Source organism: Bubalus bubalis, chromosome 9, assembly GCF_019923935.1.
Source record: "Bubalus bubalis isolate 160015118507 breed Murrah chromosome 9, NDDB_SH_1, whole genome shotgun sequence".
In the NCBI taxonomy this organism is placed as follows: Eukaryota; Metazoa; Chordata; class Mammalia; order Artiodactyla; family Bovidae; genus Bubalus; species Bubalus bubalis.
Genome location: NC_059165.1, coordinates 85,563,844 through 85,576,292, shown reverse-complemented (window position 1 = coordinate 85,576,292; position 12,449 = coordinate 85,563,844). Strand labels below are relative to the sequence as shown.

General features: G+C 37.4%; 1 protein-coding gene across 1 annotated transcript in view; it reads left to right on the top strand.

Annotated features, from left to right (window-relative positions):
- FBN2 (fibrillin 2) overlaps window positions 1-12,449 on the top strand; it is a 225,342-nt gene that overhangs the window by 115,952 nt on the left and 96,941 nt on the right. Inside the window, exons 9-15 of the mRNA XM_045166621.1 lie at window positions 1,049-1,201; window positions 2,695-2,928; window positions 3,864-4,001; window positions 6,407-6,526; window positions 8,221-8,346; window positions 9,190-9,312; window positions 10,947-11,069. Coding sequence (XP_045022556.1) covers window positions 1,049-1,201; window positions 2,695-2,928; window positions 3,864-4,001; window positions 6,407-6,526; window positions 8,221-8,346; window positions 9,190-9,312; window positions 10,947-11,069 — 1,017 coding nt within the window. The remainder of the gene's footprint in view (window positions 1-1,048; window positions 1,202-2,694; window positions 2,929-3,863; window positions 4,002-6,406; window positions 6,527-8,220; window positions 8,347-9,189; window positions 9,313-10,946; window positions 11,070-12,449) is intronic.

Sequence of the window (12,449 nt, the reverse complement as noted above, 5' to 3'; positions counted from 1 at the left end):
GTTGGGGACTGATAGGCATTCTGATTCTTACATGGAATAATACCTAACTAAAGCTAATTCTTTTATTTAACAACAGCGTGGAAGCAACCTGAGGTAAGCTTTGGACCATTCAAGGAAATAATATATTTATTTTTAAACTCAGTATCTAGTGTAAAAAAAAATTAGGCCTTCCCTATTAATAGCATTATTATAGTTAACAGTTTCATCTGCATCAGTGACATGTAGCTCCTGATGGTTGTGGTGTGTGTTTCTTCTTGTGGTCACGGACAGAACTTCTTGGAAGCATCTTGTTAAAAGTTAAATAATATGCAGTGAAACTGGACTCACTCTTTTTGGCGCTCCAAATAAAATCAGAAAGTACTTCCTCGTGGTTTTTGAGGCTGTACGTGCCCTTGCCCTCCGTACGCCTCTGAGCTCAGAATCTTCTACCTCCCTTCTGCCTTCTCTTCTCCAGTCACATTGACTCCTCAGTTCTCATGCACGTGAAACACATCTTCTTTCTCTTTGAACTTCTCTGCTTTCAGGTTACTTGTGTGGCTCATGCTCTCCCCTTATTAAAGTCTGCTCAGATGTCACTGCCTCAAAGGAGCTGTTTTTGATCAGTCTTTCTAAAATAGTACCTGTGACAGTTTTGTATTGCTGTGTAATAAATAACCATACAATTTCTGTAGTGAACAACAGTATACATCTGCAGGTCTGGGGGGTGACTGTTCGACTAGTCTAGGCTTAGATAGGTTTTTTGCTTTCCCTCATTTGAGCTCTCTGTCTGTCTGGGTGTGGCTTCTTACTGCATGTGGGCTCATAGCTGCTTCATGCCTCTCTTTTTTGTACACCTGGGTGGGGTATGGCATGGCACAGGTGCTCAGTGAGTATTTGTTTGTAAATAGACAAAAGTATGAATAAATGTGATAGAAATGGAAAGAATGAGATGTAATAGAAATTGAGTAAAATAATCCCCTTAACTCAGCATCTCCTAACGTGTACAGTAAATGATGTGAGGACTCAGGGTAATTCTGTCGTGTCTTCTGTTTTCTTTTCCCACGTTTAGATCAGAGAACAGGCACGTGTTTCTCGGGCCTGGTGAACGGTCGCTGTGCACAAGAGCTTCCGGGCAGGATGACCAGAATGCAGTGCTGCTGTGAGCCCGGCCGCTGCTGGGGCATCGGAACCATTCCTGAAGCCTGTCCCGTCAGAGGCTCTGGTGAGCTGTTGGCTGCTCATGTGCTCAGGACACGCAGTGGCAGGAAAATTAGTAACAATAATGTGCTTTGGTGTTTTCCTTAAAGACAGATCATCTTTACATTCCTTTTAGTGTCTTCAATATGACTTGGGTGATTTTTGTGGGGGCTAGGGTGACATTGTTTATTGCAATCAGTCTTCATTCTATTCTTTTTGTTAATATTAGGAAAAACCCTAACCGCTGATCATGTATTAACTTTTTTTTAAATTTTATTTTATTTTTAAATTTTACAAGCAAGAATTTTAATAATTATTTTAAATGTCAGTATTTAAGTTCAGTTTTAAAACCTAATCTTCCATTTGAAGCTGGAGTAACAAAGTTTGGTCTTCATTTATTTTATTTTAGGCATACCCTCAGCTTATTGTGCTCCAGTCCTTAAGAGATATTTCCTCCCTTTTCTAATGACCTTGAAAATTCAGAATACACTGAATTTTGTAATCAGAATTCACTGTCATTCACTTTGCTATATTAACTGCTGTGTAGCTGAGGCTATACCAGAAAATTGCTCTAAGATGAACAAGAAGTAGTTCGTCTTGTTAATATAACATGCATAGTAAAGTGTAGTGTTCATCCCATAAAAGTATATTGATAATATGTTATTATATTGCCTCCATGTTATAAGTATGAAAAATAATTCAGCTTTTTGAAATATGCTTATAAACATACACATCTGTATGTTCTGTTATGGAGGAAAAAAAATAAGGGCCTTTCTTTCTAAATTTCTAATCCTTGAAATTCCAAAATTGAGTAGTAAAATTTTTTAAAAACCAGAGGTAATGCATAGTGTGTAATTTTGGAAACCCATCATCCTAGTCATATTAATACTCAAACAATTACTTGAGTTAAACAGTTTTCATTTTTTCTTATATGGTGCCCTAATTCTGAGAACAGTTAAGAAAATAAGGCAATTATACATTTTTCCCTCAACTTTGATACTTGGACAAACAATTAGCAGATTTAAAAGCTTACTAAATGCTGTGTTCTATTAAGAGTCCACATTAGAAAAAAAATTATTCTAAATTATATTAATCCCTTAGAAAAAGAAAAGAGGGAAAATGTGTAGGTAGGATACTGATGGAGATTTAAGTAAAACCAGATATAGAATGAATTACTTAAAGGTTTAGTATCCATCTATTCAAGTGAATTTCTTGCAAATGCAAGTTATATCTGGAATTTTATGAGTTGCACTTAGAGACATAAAATCAAAGAATATGTATAGACAATTCTTTGGGTATGCAACTCAGTTAAAATATGGCTTATAGATTTCCATTTTTTCCTGAAGCACCTGTATTTTTCCTGCTACTGCTAGCATTGAAAACATTTATCAAGCTAATAACTGACTTATTCATATCATGAAGCATAGATAACCTAAAATGATTATTACAACAGACAAATTACCTTTATTATGCAGAAATATATCCATTGGTGTTTAACTGAACTTTCTTCTCTTTTAGAGGAATATCGCAGACTTTGCTTGGATGGACTTCCAATAGGAGGGATTCCAGGGAGTGCTGGTTCCAGACCTGGAAGCGCTGGGGGGAATGGCTTTGCCCCAAGTGGCAATGGCAATGGCTATGGCCCCGGAGGAGCAGGCTTCATCCCCATTCCTGGAGGCAATGGCTTTTCTCCTGGCGTTGGGGGAGCTGGTGTAGGGGCCGGGGGGCAGGGGCCCATCATCACGGGACTAAGTGAGTGTTCACTTTGTGTGTAGACTCTTTAGCTTTCCCCCTTAAAAGATATTATAATATCTAATCCTTTTTCCCAAAAGGTGTGTGTGTGTGTGTGTGCAGAAACCTACTTCGAGGTCTAAAGCATAATACAGTAAAACAGTCTTAGTAAAGTGTTATTTTTATGTTCCATAAACTTTCTAAGTTGGAGAAAAGACTGAGTGACCCAGGTTCTCTTTGAAAATAGAGGTGAGAGTGGGGTAATATTCCAAGACCAGATGATGCCATTAAAGAGCATTCTTTTTGGTTCCAGTGTATTTCATTTGGCTGCTTGTAGCTGTCTCAATCATACACTCCTTAAATTATTTTCCAGAACCATTTCTCAACTGAAATAAGTTGAATATGTCTTGCTTGTGCCTAAACAAATATTATAATGAAATATCTTTTCTTTTCCTCGCCCTCTTTTGTTGAATAACTTGAGAAATTGAGAACTGTGGGCTTCTAGCCAGAATTGGCATTGGTGTGCTTGACATTTAAGTTCATTCTTTTTTAAAATAACTGCTTTTGCTAATAATATTTAATGATGTCTTACAGTGTTATGTTTGTTCTTTTTGGCATATTGCCTGTTTACTATATCTGGATATTCAGCATGCTTACCAAAAAAAAAAAAAGTGGGAAGCATTCAAATGTACAGTAGAACATTCCTGACATTTTAAAAAGACGACATTATGGGCAAAGTTTCCAGATATATAACTTAACAAACACAAGTTATAACCATGTGTCTCAAGAATAGTTTTTAAATTCCAACATTAAAGTTTTAATAAAATACAGAATGATATAGGCTTTTGATATGTACACCTAAATAATGTACTTAAACATCCTTTTGAAAATGGACTTTAAAGAAAGTAATCCGTGTTGGAGTGATGGAGTATCATTTGTGCTCTGATTTTTCATAGCTATTCTGAACCAGACAATAGACATCTGTAAGCACCATGCTAATCTCTGTTTAAATGGACGCTGCATACCTACTGTCTCTAGTTACCGATGTGAATGCAACATGGGTTATAAGCAGGATGCAAATGGGGATTGCATAGGTAAGTTCATGAGTCCTTCATTCTTCTTAGTTTTTTAAATAGCTTTTAAACTACAGGAACAAGTAGGGCTGAATATGATTTTGAAGTAAAACTAATTTCCAAGTTGTCTTTCTTATGTGTTTACGTTTCCATGTGCTTCCTTAACCTACTACTGAGCTGGACTATTTCAAGAATCCCCTGCCTGGGACTTCCCTGGCTGTCCAGTGGTTAAGACTACATGCTTCCACTGCAGGGGGTGCAGGTTCTATCCCCTGGTCCAAGGTCCTACATACTGCATGACATGGCCAGAAAGAAAAAGAAAAAAGAATCCCCTGTCCTTTCTGGTTCTAAATGTTATGATTTCTGTCTCTGCCCCTCCCTTTTCTTCCTTCTTCACTGAGTAACACTGGATATATGGTGGCATCATTAACAGGAGCTGTAAGGCAGAGATTGGGAAGAAATGGTTGATGAATCTCTTTGGGGCATGTTGAATTTTAGGTGTCTTGGGTATTGACCTGTAGAGGGGTAAAGCTAAGAGGAGTGTTCAGGACTTGAGTTAAAAATTTAGGAGTCAGCAACATATAGGTGATTATTGCAGCCAGGCTGAAAAACAGGAAGAGTTAAAAGAGAGCAGGAGTAGTACAGCTAGAACCCTGGGGACTAGCAACATTAGTAATAATCTTGGTGAGATGGCAAAATAATCTAGAAAATATGTATCACGGAAGCCTTGAAAAGGTGTGCTTTCAAGAGAAAAGGCGTGTTAAGTACAGCCAAAAAATGAAATACAAAGAGGACAAAAACACTGCTGTATTTGGCAATGAAGAGAGTTTTGATGATCTTTTAAGGACCGTTTTAGGACCATGGGGCTTCCCTTGTGTCTCAGCTGGTAAAAAATCTGCCTGCAATGCCGGAGACCTGGGTTGGATCCCTGGGTTGGGAAGATCCCCTGGAGAAGGGAAAGACTACCCACTCCAGTATTTTGGCCTGGAGAATTCCATGGACTGTATAGTCCTTGGGGTCGCAAAGAGTCAGACACGACCTGCAGCACTGTCTACTGAAGGTGATCTGGCCTGTTGCACAGACCATTAGTCATACTTGATACGCTTACTAACACTCTCAACTCTGTCTTTTCTCATTTTGCTTCATTCTTTTGGCACAACCAAAAGCTTAAATGTGAGTCTCAATGGAGGCATCTTTGGATGCCAGGCATCTTTGGATGAATGGAAAAAGTATTTACTCCTGCTTTTCTTTGTTGTTTTTAATTTTATTTGCTCTGTTTTTTCCCCACTCTGTTACCAGAGAAAGTTTAATTGCTTTCAGTCTAGGTGTTTGTATTAATGAAGTTGGTGAGTTTGTTAGAGTACAGTTCCTCTTTTAAGAATATCTGTGAAAGAAGCAATATGTTTACAAAAATGGTGAAACTGTGAATTGATTTTACTGTTGTGCTCACCAATTTAGCTGAAATTGTATATGTTAATGGCTTCTCTGTGTCTATGAAAGGGCAAATCATTGTGCCCTAACCAGTCAGCCAGGCTTTTAATTCACCGGCATTCAAAATAATACTTAGTGGGCATTGCTTTTTCTAACACAAACATGATTTCTCTAGGATTTAACTAATCCTTGCTGTCCACTTTGTCATTCAGTTGCACAGTCCTTGAATTCTGTGATAAATTTGCATTTGATCAAGACTTAGAGAATTTAAAGAGAGAGTAGTGACGTTTCTCACCTTTAGGATCAGAATCAGTATTTCCATAAAACTTCATTTTATACAAAAAAATCCCTGTGCCAATTTTAAGATCCTAGAGAAACCAGCAACTACTGAATATAATAAACTTTTTTTTAAACTTAATTTCCATTTTTACACTATCCTGTGTTTTTTGCTTCAAAATATTATCCAAGCCTTAATACATAGTTACATACATAGTTGAGTTCACAAAAAATGGTTAACAAAAAATTCCATAATTTATCTGTCTTTTTAAAAACTAATAGAAGTGACAACATATAATATAAATATATATCTTTTAAAAATCTTTTAATTAATCTTCTAACTCTGTAGTAAGCCTTAAAGAGGCTATTACCTTGCCCATATTACTTAGATAATAAACATTTTCTAGCCTCTGGGAACTCATGGCTGTGTCTTCCCCAAGCTCATGCTTTTGATCATTGTACATTATTCAAATTGAAAGACCATTATTTCTTGGTTAAAGCAAATTCTCTTGTATTCTCCAATAGGTGATATTTTTGTAACTCTCCAGATGGGCCTCTGTAGTTGAAGAAAGGAATTTTTATTCCTTTATAAATACTCTGCTATTTAGACTATTAGCACTGACTGGCCTTCTCTCAAATTTGGGAGGCCTAAATGTATTTTAAACAAACATTTCTAGAAATGGAGTGAAGTCTGTAATGGTTTCTTTTGCTGCTCACAGATGTTGATGAATGCACATCAAATCCCTGCACTAATGGAGATTGTGTTAACACACCTGGATCCTATTATTGTAAATGTCACGCCGGATTCCAGCGGACTCCTACCAAGCAAGCATGCATTGGTAAGGCAGCTTGCTTTCACATATGAAAATGTTCCATGAAATATAGTGACCCAGGCTGTTGAGGTTAAAAGTGAATTTATTCAAGAAAGACATGGAATGAAATAAGTGCTGTTACATTATTTCAGATTTACTGCATGTCACCCTCAAAGTGCTCTCTTCAAACATAAATACTTCTTTGCATATGTAACACAGGCAGTGTGGTATCTGGTGTCAGAAAAAAACCCTGGTATATCTTCCTTCCCTAGATTACAGCTTCCTTTCTCCAAGTAAGATCAGTAGCATTACTGCTCTCTGATTAACGGAGGTTAAGATTTATTGTTGTTCTCAGCTACTGTTTTCTTTGAACCTCACACGTAGTCCAATACCACATCATGACTGCTCTTAATGCAGTTTCATTGCTACACCCACCAGCGTCGTCCAAATGCTCTACCTCACTGCTGATTCATCCCAGAATTCTTTTAGAAAATAATCCTTCTTTTCCTTTTTAAATTTCCTATTCATCTACTGGAAGTTGCTTGAATCACTTTATTCCAGCAGTTTTTGTCATGTTGCTCTTAATCCAGATATTCTTCAGTGATTCCATTCTTATTCAGCTCCTTGCTTTGTCTTTTTTAAAATTAATTTTTGATGGACTATAGTTGATTTTCAATGTTGTGTTAGTTTCAGTGTACAGCAAAGTGATTTAGTTATACTTTTACATATATCTGGATTTCCCTGGTGGCTCAGCGGTAAAGAATCTACCTGCAGTGCAGGAGACACAGGTTTGACTCCTGGGTCAGGAAGATCCCCTGGGGAAGGAAATGGGAACCCACTCTAATGTTCTTGCCTGGGAAATCCCATGGACAGAGGAGCCTGGCGGACTACAGTCTATGGGGTCACAAGAGTTGTTACACCACCTAGTGACTCAACCAGCACCACCACCCATATATCCACTCTTTTTAGATTCTGTTCTCATATAGGTCATTACAGAGTATTGAGTAGAGTTCCCTGTGTTATACTATATGTCCTTGAAGTGAAGTAATGTCAAGTGAAAGTTGCTCAGTTGTGTCTGGTTCTTTACGACCCCATGGACTGTAACCTGCCAGGCTCCTCTGTCCATGAAATTCTCTGGGCAAGAATACTGGAGTGGGTAGCTGTTCCCTTCTCCAGGAGATCTCCTCAACCCAGGAATCGAGCCAGGGTCTCCTGCATTGCAGGCAGATTCTTTACCAGCTGAGCTACCAGAGAAGCCCACAACAGGTCCTTGAGTTTTTTGTTTTATATAGTCTGTATATGTCAATTCCAGTCTCCCAATTTATACCTCCCCACCTCACCCCATTGGTCACCATAAGTTTGTTTTCTGTGTCTGTTTTGTAAATAAGTTCTTTTGTGCCATTTTTTTTAGATTCCACATATAAGCAGTTTCATTTGCTCTGACTTTTAAGGTCTTCAACCACTGTGTCAGAAGCAGCTACATTCTAGCTGTACTGTCCACCCTCTTCTACATTCACTGTACACCCCATTTCATTTTTCTTTTTCTTCTCTCCTTCAGCTATTATAAGTCAGGGCTGTAGAACTTCTTACACCTACCTATCCAATAAAAAAAACTGGTGAGAGATGAACATTTTTCTAAAGAAGCACCATGACCTGGATATTACATGGATTGTCTTATTGCTTTTGTGATTTTAAAAGACTAATATTGTTCATTTCCCCAGATATTGATGAATGCATCCAGAATGGGGTTCTTTGTAAGAACGGTCGATGTGTGAACACAGATGGAAGTTTCCAGTGCATTTGCAATGCTGGCTTTGAATTAACTACAGATGGAAAAAACTGTGTTGGTATGGAAAGTGCCTACTCCCTTGCAAAAGATTTTTTAAGGGATATATACACTTTTATTTAGAACCATATAGACTATTTCCATGAAAGCTCATACAGCACATATATGAGAGTTGTTCAGATGACTTAGGTAAAATATAAATACATTTAACAAAAGACTATTAAAGTGAAGGGACAGAATTTTTGGAAATATAATAAATGAATAGTTCATTGCTTCTGGAAATTTCTTGTGTGGCATATGTTTAATTAAAGTAACAATTATTCTTTGTAATTTTTAGCACCTACTGTATTTTGACTGTTGGGGTTACAACATTGATAACACAGAAAAGACCCACCTCCAGTCTAGGGAAGCACAAAAACACTTGATGTATGTGATAATCAAATCTCCAAATTTGTGGTCCTGGTGATGTCTAGCAGTGTAGTAAACACCAATATGCCACAGGAATATTCTATTTGCACAGAAGCACATATTTCACCCACTAATCAAAGTCCAGATCATTTCATGTGCAGTGAGCTTTGCCATTGCTTTATTCTCTCATACAATATAAACATCTGATGAAAGAAATAGTAACTTTTTGGTAATCAAAATAAAACTCTATTCATGTGATTTTAATAGAAACTACACACAAAATTTCCTTAATGCTTTTCCTCTGTGTCTTTTACACTAATGGTCCTTCACATTTTCCGCACTATTTGCTCTCACTCGGTTGGCATTCATAAGGAAAAAAAAAGTCTGTGACCACTTGGCTCATTTATGCAGTAGAATATGCCTGGCAGTTGTTTGTAGGAAGGGGGGAACTGGCTTCCTCCAGGCCAGCTGTGTAAGTCACTCTCTCCTTCTGTAGACCATGATGAATGTACAACTACCAACATGTGTTTGAATGGGATGTGCATTAATGAAGATGGCAGCTTCAAGTGCATCTGCAAACCAGGATTTATCTTGGCTCCAAATGGGCGTTACTGCACTGGTACGTATGGCTCTGAGATGGGAAAGTAACCATGATTGAAACCATCTTTTTTATCTGAATGAATCATGCAAGAATTACTTCGGTTTCTTCATGTGGATTTTGTATTATTCACAACTCTCGGTAATTCAGTACGGCAGGTGTCTAAAGCTTCCTAGAAAAACATACTTTGTGGTCTGTGGAACACCAGTGTCTTTACAAAAATAATAATGGCATAGGAAGAATTAAGGGAATGACAGAGTGGTTCTAGCAAATCTGGAAAAGACAATGAAGAAATAAGTTCTCTCAACTTTTTACATAAAAAAAGAGGAAGAAAAATATTGTATTCTCAGAACTAGATTTTCCACTGTCATTCATTACTGGTTTTGCATTATAACTTTTCCATAAGCTAATTCACATATCATTTGTTACCATATCCATATCTAAAAGCCTTGTATTGATTTCATGAAGAAGTAATTTGAATATTTCTAGCAACTCTTTTATTTATAAAACCATTTTGAAGCCCAAGCTCTAGTGGTAACTTTACTAAGCAAAAGATAAGTCTTGGAAATAAATAAGACTACATTATGTTTATATTCACAGTTGGAATTTAATAAGATGCAACAAATTTTGTAGTTCTACTACAAAAACAAGTTTTATTCCAGTTTCCTCCTTTTGGACAAAATTAACTCCATGAATACTTCCTGCCTTCAGTCACACAAATTGATCTGAATAGCAAATAATACTCATAGCCAAACCCTATAATGTCAGTGAAATTCCAGGGACAGTGGACAGAGAAAAATCAAGACTGATTCTTGTATTTCTGAATGAAAGTAGTTTCTTGACTATTCATGAAAAGGAAGTTCACTATTAAATAGAAATATTGTAGCTTTGCTGATTGAACTCAGGACTGGAATGTCATCTCAAGGTTAGCTAACTTGGATTAATCACAGGATATGAGATTAGCATTCTGTTCCAGTGCGTAGCATTACATTACAGCCTGTAACTTTTTCAGCATTTCTTAAGAAAATTAAATATACAAAAAATATGACCTAAATCTCACCAGTTCTTGCTTTATTGAAACTTTTATTAATTTTTATTACAAATGCTGTAATCCATAAATTTTGAAATGCTCGTGATTTGGCAGCTCTGTGTTTTGAAGGCTGTTCCCCTTTACAGGGAAGCCATTTAATGGTGGGTTACATTTCATAAATTTAAGCACTTTGAAAATTACCAGAGACTTCAAATTATTTTGTTACTGTGAACTGACTGAATTAATATTAAAACAGCATCTTGGAATTTTATGTATGTGTAAATGAAAGTTAGTTAAAAACATTTACCTTGGTTTTAAGAATTTGTTTCACTTAACTAATTTGAGTTGAATATCATTTAATATTAAACAGAATTGCCAAATAAATAATGAAAAATGAATTTGTGATACTCTTCTAATGGGTAAAACAATCTACTTTCATGCAATCTTTCTGAAAATGTGTTTGAAAGAGTTGCATTTGTGTAAAAGATTCGCTGTCACATTTGTGTATTCTCGCACAAGTTATAAAATTGAAAACCAAATGTTCAAAGTGTACAGCAGTGGCAACAGGTCCACTCTGTAATAAAGTTAGAGTAATGGCCCGGCTTGTGTTCCCCTCTCTGGGCAGATGTTGATGAGTGCCAGACCCCAGGAATCTGCATGAATGGGCATTGCATCAACAACGAAGGATCCTTCCGCTGTGACTGTCCCCCAGGTCTGGCTGTGGGTGTGGACGGACGCGTGTGTGTTGGTAAGTGAAACATTCTGTAATGGCCCCAGTGACCGAATGATCTTTGAAAACGGGATAAAGGTGTATCTATACAATAGAATAATATTCAGCCATAAAAAGGAACGCAATACTAACATACGTGAAAGCATGGATAAGCTTGAAAACATCATGCTAAGTGAAAGAAGCCACACGCAGAAGACCACACAGTGTACGATTCCAAATGAAATGTTTGTAAAGGTCAGATTTGTCGAGACTGAGCAGGTGAGTGGTTGCTCAGAGCAGAGAGTTTGAGGGTGGTGGGAGAAGGAGGTGATTGTTAAAGGTGTTTATGAGAAGATGAAAAGTTCTAACATCAGCTAGAATAACGATTGTCCAACCCTATGAATGCGCTAAAAGCTATTGAATTTATTTACCTTAAATGGGTGCATTCTTTGTATGTGAATTATATCTCAATAAGGCAGTTTTTAAAAAGGTACAAAGAGCCCAACTAGCTCCCTTCAGTAGCCTCTGATGAGATAGAAATGCTAGAGAAGGAAAAGAAAATTGTCCTTTACCAGTGTCCTTCATATTGTTAGATAACCATGTCTCTCTGGTCTGACAGAAAAGAATCTGCCTGTAATGCAGGAGACCCAGGTTCGATCCCTCGGTCAGGAAGATCCCCTGGAGAAGGAAATGGCTACCCACTCCAGTATTCTTGCCTGGAGAATCCCATGGATAGAGGAGCCTGGCAGGCTATATAATCCCTGGGGTCGCAAAGAGCTGGACGCAATCGAGAGACGAACACTACATACAATGGATATATATTTTATAATTAATGAGACATGAAACAGGGACAGCAGTTGTATTTAAATAAACTCTTATTTTTACCCAAACAATATTTATTTTTGTGATCTGAGCTTTAACATTTTTTTAAAATGTGTGTGTTAGTCGCTCAGCTGTGTTCAGCTCTTTGTGAGACCCTATGGACTGTAACCTGCCAGGCTCCTCTCTCCATGGAATTCTCCAGGCAAGAATACTGGTGTGGGTAGCCATTCCCTTCTCCAGGGGATCCTCCCAGCCAGGGACAGAACCCGGGTCTTCTGCATTGCAGGCAGGTTCTTTACTGTTTGAGCCACCAGGGAAGCCTTTTAAATTTTATTTTTATACAATCTTAAAGGTTAATTTCACTTACAGTTATTGCAGAATATTGGCTATATTCTTCATGCTGTGCAGTACGTCCTTAAGCTGTCTTACACCCACAGTTTGTATCTCCACTCCCCCATCCCTATGTTGCCCCTCCTGCCATCCCCACTGGTAACCACCAGATTGTTCTCTATGTCTGTGAGTCTGCTGCTTTTCCCAAAAAAAATTTTAAATGTAAATAATTTATATGTTAGAACTTCAACTTATATCAAAAGTTGG